The sequence below is a fragment of the Triticum dicoccoides genome, chromosome 3B (assembly GCF_002162155.2).
Source record: "Triticum dicoccoides isolate Atlit2015 ecotype Zavitan chromosome 3B, WEW_v2.0, whole genome shotgun sequence".
Lineage (NCBI taxonomy): Eukaryota > Viridiplantae > Streptophyta > Magnoliopsida > Poales > Poaceae > Triticum > Triticum dicoccoides.
This window is the reverse complement of record NC_041385.1, coordinates 749938232-749944406: the sequence shown is the minus strand read 5'-3', so window position 1 is coordinate 749944406 and position 6175 is coordinate 749938232. Positions and strand designations below refer to the sequence as shown.

Genomic DNA, 6175 nt, shown 5'->3' with positions numbered 1-6175 from the left:
CTGGAAGTTTCCTGCCCTGCAACTTGCTTGAGAAATAGTTAAGAATGACAGAGATAGACTAATTCATGGTGTTCTGATTATTTTCATGCGGTCAGATTCAACTGTTTTTAAGTGTTTGTATCGCACATGCAATAGACGAATTCATGGTGTTCTGGTTATTTTCATGTGCTTAGATTCAACTGTTTTTAAGTGTTTGTATTGCACATGCAACTCTGAAAGCTTCCTAGTTTCCAGCTAGCTTAAAAAGCACTTAAGAATGACAAAGATGTGTGGATTCATGATGCAGTGAGAGGCGTGAAGCATTCTGTTGCACACTTGTAATAACAACCGAGTTTACAGGTCAGTTGCTTCATCTACCATTCTCATGTCGATATCACAGCCTAAAAATATGGCGAAAATGTCACTTGGAAAAGCTACACATTGTGTGGTAAGGCTCAAAGTGGAAAATATTGTTGTCCTAACTGATGTTGAAACTTGAAAGTGCAATCTTGGTCACTAGCATGCTCAGGAAGGGGAGGTAGGTGAGACGAAGAATGTGAAGAATGTTAGAAACACCCCTTGGTTTTTACGTGAAGCACTCTTGCGCATTTCTGAACTTCCCGTGTGCACTTTGACTTGTTTCATACTCTCTCCGTCTAGATACATCCGTTTGAGCGATAAGTAGTTCCGGACGGAGGTAGTACAGTTTTATGACTATCGGTTTTCAATATATATAAAGTTAGTACAAAGTTAAGTCATCTATTTTGGAACGGAGGGAGTATTAGTTAGTCCGTTTTTAGGCATCCTTTTATCATTATGAATGTTCCTTTGTACTCCCTCCGTTCCAAATAGATGACTCAACTTTGTACTGACTTAGTATAAAGTTGGGTCATCTATTTTGGAATGGAGGGAGTATATGTCAACACTCAGATGCTATAAGCTATCAAGAATGAGTTGTGGTAGCTCTATTTGTTCGAATTTCAAGCTGTATAGTTGAGATTTGTCTCTCAAAGCTGTATTTTGCCGTTTAGCACAACAACCTAATTAAGAGGACTTATTTGTCGATTCAAGCAATACTAATACTACTCTTTCGGTGTGGGTGGGCATTGAATGCATGCGAGTGATGATCTTGTTTTTCTCTTGCTCTAATTCCAGAGTTTGAGAGGATGATAGTTCCTCTTTGCCTACTCATTTGAAAAACGCGTGGTTTGATCTCTTATTTGGTTCCTTTTTCATGTGCAAGTTTAAGGATGTGATAGCATATTCAATCCATAGTAAATGACATTGGAGATACCATAGGGGGGCAGTATACCTAAAGGGCACTTTGGTTCTTTCTTTTATATTACTGATGAAACATTTTGTTTGTTTTGACCGAGGGATTATCTTGTTCTTTTTCTTGCTGTAGTTCTGTGGTTTGAGGGAACGACAGCTCCTCCCTGCCCACTCACTAATCATTCGTGTAGTTTGATCTTTCTTAATCAGAACCTCTTTCCTATGCAAGTTTAAGGATGTGGTTGTATAACCAGTTCATGCTAAACGACATTTGAGATACCTAGGGGGTGTAGCATACCTAAAGAGCACTTTGATTCTTTATTTTATATACTACTGAAAACATTTTGTTTCTTTTGACCGACTCCTTCTGATCTACAATACCCACCCGCGGATTGCATTGTTAATCTTCACGATGCAAGGTTCCAACGAGCAAGTTCTCTGCCGTGTATCATTGTACAAATACAAGATTCTAATGGGAATAAAGAACCGTATATGATGCATGGACGGCTCTTTACTGCATATTGTGCTGTTGAACTGTCACCGTTATATTTCACCTTCATTTTGACCATTTTACTCTTTACCAAAAAATAAAATCGTGACTATTTTACCTGCCTTGCTTGCTGTTAGACACCCCTGGATTGGAGAGCACTGCAAGTAACCTCTCTGCCATGGTGGCTTGTTTGTTTCTACATATATATAGTTGACAAATGGTGAAAAGTGCAGAAGGAATCCAATACGAAGTGGAAAGTGGGGCCACCTCCACAGAATTGGAGATCCCACCAGCAAACTGTCATTATATCCCAGTCACCCAATGGGACTGGCTGTCTTTGCAAATGATTTGCCATCAGACAAGTAGAATACCATTTGATGGTGTCACTTTTGTGATTGCTGGTGTTCACCTTCCATTCCCCGCCTAATTTTATCCAGGTAGGATTAAAATAAATACTTGCATTTCCTGTGAGCGGTCTCCGGCCCTAAGCTGTTGGTTGTTCCTCTTCCTCTCTGTTCTCTTCCCCAGGACCGACTAGTATAAAAGAGGAGGGTGCTTTTCTACTCTCCTTCAGACGACAAGGCATAGCTACGAGAAAGAAAGTCTTGTTGGAGAGGGAGGGAGAGGAAGCTCCGACCCACCCAAACCCAAAGGGGTGCGAAGAGGCAGCATGGAGCGTGCAGGGGAAGAAGATGACACAGGGAGTGGAAGCAGGAGGAGGAGCAGGAGCAGGGGTGGATCAGATGCAACGTCGACCATGAGCGACGGCGGCACCACGGCGGTCAAGCAGCACCAGGCTCTGAGGCTCGTGGAGGACCTCTCCCTCCCTTCGGTATGATCTCCCTTCCTCTCCCCCTCTCTCAAGCTTGATCACAGCCATGAAATCTCTAGCGGCTCTGCTATCCCAGCTCCGATCATAGTCTGGTCATGTTTTCTTCAAGTTTGTTCTTCTCTCTTTTTTCTCTCCATCTCCGGTGTCAAAAGGAGCATGTCAAATGTGTCAGTCTCACAGATCATCAGTAGTTTCCTCCTATATTGCCTGCTTCTTTTCCTGATTCCTTTGCTCTTCCCCATGAGGAAATGGAGTCGTTGTGAGTGGCATGCACATTGGAATCAATCTCTTGGTTCCACTCCCATTTGTCAATATGCACTAGCTACCCTAGCCCTCCTTGGATGCCCACTATTCTATATAGTACCCGTGTCCTGCATTCAGTCCTCCCATATTGTGTGTTCCCCGTCCCCTGTCTGCAGCCCCATTGAAGTGTGTGAGTGAGTGACTGTTTATCTACTCCTTGGATACTCACGGTCCCCCTCTCATTTCCAATCACCTTTTGCCGCTAAACTTTTTATACATCATCATAAAGGTAGAAAGAGAGAGGAGGCACTGCATCAATCAACCCATCAATTCCACATTTTACTTTGTTTTGTTTAACCCGCACTGCACCATCGCTAGAAGCAGAAACACAAGTGGTGAGATCAGAATGATCTCACCTTGTTCCTCCAACTCAGAAAGGGACAAATGAACAGCCACCTGCATCCGCACGGAGCTGCAGTGAGAGTCTGACGGTCTCATACGGACACGTCGCTACGCGTGCGTCAAGCAACTGTAGTGAGTAGCTAGCAACACTGCAATGAGCAATCAAGGTGTCGGTTGTGCCTCCATTAGAGAGACCCCCTCTTGCTCTTGGAATCGCGGAGGTGTAGCTGAAATTGCCATAGGAAAACCGGTGGCCATGGACGCCATGTGTGCTTGCTTGCTGCTGCCATTAGGTTAGGTATGTGATTCCTAAGCTAAGATTAAGACTGGATTTTTGATGTGTCTTTCTTGGATCTTGACCTAACATCACGTGCGTCCATTAGAGAGCCGTTAACCGGGAACAAGTCACGGTCACATCACTGTAGCAGGCTCGATCAGCAAACAGATTCTTTCCCATTAATACAAGGTACTACCGGTCAAACAAATGCCTCTTCCCCTCTCGATCTGGCTCAGAACATCCCCCTGCCTCTGCCTTGCCTCTGGCTCATTACCTTCCGTAGATTCCTTCCTGCTCCGTATTTTCCCGGTCAAATACGGCACATGCTATGCAGAATGAGGCTCCCTTTGACCTGCAGATACAAATATCTTCATGTATGCGGGGCTTAAATAATGGAAACGCATCTATTCACTCGTCCGTTCCTATCACAAACATGCTAGTACCTTGCTAAGCATCTTTGAATGCATTTTTTATATATACGCGTGTGCACGCGTTGCTGACGTTGAGCCATGCAAATTTTAACTCACTCTGCGGATCTGAATGAAACATTGCCGTCCCCACAATTTGGTTGATCCGGTCAGTCAAACAAAAGCATTTCACCGTCAGCTGGCTAGCCAGCCAGCCAGGGTGCACAGTTTTGACCCAACACCCCTGCACATGTGGCTGCATAGAACATATACATACAGGAGAAGAAACAGTATTTTAATTAGAGTACAAATGCTTGACATGTGGGTGAAGTACTCCTTAGGTGAAAATACAGAATAAAACGATCCCTATCCACGATCGATATAAGACTGTTAAGAGCTCTTAATTGATTATTAGGTTGGATGGCAATGTGCCTGTTTAACAATAACACATGGGGATGGGGACGGCGTATATACATACACTGCATGTATAATAAAGACACACCTATACATGTAGTCATGGATGTAGACATGCATATGTCTCTATGTCTCTAGCTAGCATGCTTCTAGCTAGTTTAAGATGTTCTTCTGGTGAAAAATGAAACCGTTAAGATGTTTGTGTCATCTTTGCGTTTTTATTATTACGGCCGGCACCCGACATTAAGGTACGAGATGCACCACTGGGCCACATGCGTCTGCCCTCGCTCTACCATGCTCTATGCATGTAAGGCTGTCCTTGATCGCTGGAGGTATCATACGTATCACAAGCGCCGTACGTGATGAGTATACAACAAGCAGCAGCAGCAGCAGCTTAAATTAACTTATCAGACCATGCCATGGAAACGAACAACTGCTCCTGGCTAGTACTTGCAGCAGTGCATGTGGTGACCAGAACGAGGGACAGAATTTTTCAAGTGGCAAGTGGTCAAGATAGAATGGTTAGGTGAGAGGGACGCATACATGGATTGCAATTAGCACGTAGCTCTAATATTCTTTAACTATAGAGTGGGCCAGGTTGCCAGTTGCCGCTACCACCACTCAAGTACTAGTAGCTAACCATCCACAATTAACCACCGTCCGTATAGCTAATAATCAAGTCAAGGCCTAACCAAGACTTAAAAATTCAGCTAGTACGTAGTACATCGATCAGTGGCTTAGCTGCAGAATGTGTTGACATATACTAGCTGGTTGCCGGTCCCTTTGCTTAATTGCGTAGAAGCGATGCAAACATATTGGTGCCGAGTTGATGATGCTTAATTAGCCAGTGCGGATGTTGATGGCGGAAGTTTAATGGGATTCTGAATACGTCTGCAACGGATGCAGGTGCAGGTGGTGGTGATGAGCGCCAACATGGGCTGCTCCCACTGCCGACAGCGGGTCACCAAGGTCGTCACCAAGATGAACGGTGAGGATCCAACTGACATCTCATTTTAATCACTGATGTTCGCTGCGATATCGTGCTGATGTGTTATCGGTGTGTATTGATCTCGTCTAGCAGGGCTGCTGGATTACATGGTGGATTTCGGGAAGAAGGAGGTGACGGTGAGGGGCACCGTAATTCACACCAAGAAGAAGAGGAAGAAGCAGCAGCAGCAGTACATGATCACTGGGCTGGAGAAGGTGCCACCTGCTAACATGGGCGCCAGGACGCTCTCCTGGTTTTTGGGATGCTACGGTTCATAGCTAGTAGTAGTACAAAGCATAGTAGTATACTGTTATGTACAAGTAGTTGCTTAATTGTTATTATGTGTTTTTAGTTACTCTTTCTTTATAATTTTTCCTTGGAAATAATGTATGCCGGTGGAGTGCTAGTGGTAACTATTGTGTATATCATGTCCTATAATCTCATATTTGCAAATTGCAAGGTGCTAGAGCACACATTGCAGGCTTCTACAGTAGTACATTTTTGTATGTGGGCCTTCTCTTCAAATATGAAATGGAACCATGAGGATTAAGTTACACGTCGTTTTCAGACTGGCTAACAGTAGTGTCTCGTATCCAAAGTTTCGAGTGTACATAGGCCCACCATCCTTAGCACGCCCGGCCTACTCGCTTACTTTGCCAGCCAAATTAATGAACTTTATTTCGTCATGAATAAATCCACGCTCTCATGTCGAAAGTAAACCTGGATGGAAGTGGAGTGGGTTCAGAGAATCGCACGGGTCCTAGCTAATTATGCAATACATGTCGGAGGGGACGAGCAAGAATGGATGGTGCATGGCAAAAGTGAGTGAGATCAACAGCTCAAAGAGACAAGAAGAAAAGATAAGATGCCG

At 44.2% G+C, this 6175-nt stretch overlaps 1 protein-coding gene across 3 annotated transcripts; it reads left to right on the top strand.

The window, feature by feature from the left end:
- The first annotated feature begins 787 nt into the window (after nt 1-787).
- LOC119278256 lies at nt 788-5813 on the top strand. Of its 3 annotated transcripts, none has more exons than XM_037559615.1 (4): nt 788-2178; nt 2270-2573; nt 5223-5304; nt 5398-5813. In XM_037559615.1, the coding sequence occupies exons 2-4, from the start codon at nt 2412-2414 to the stop codon at nt 5580-5582; spliced, it is 429 nt and encodes a 142-aa protein (XP_037415512.1). In that variant the 5' UTR covers nt 788-2178; nt 2270-2411; the 3' UTR covers nt 5583-5813. The 3 variants fall into 3 exon arrangements, with proteins under 3 accessions (XP_037415512.1, XP_037415510.1, XP_037415511.1); XM_037559613.1 differs by having other exon boundaries at nt 799-2178; nt 5395-5812; XM_037559614.1 differs by lacking the exon at nt 788-2178 and having other exon boundaries at nt 2240-2573; nt 5395-5812.
- Nucleotides 5814-6175: the final 362 nt, after the last annotated feature.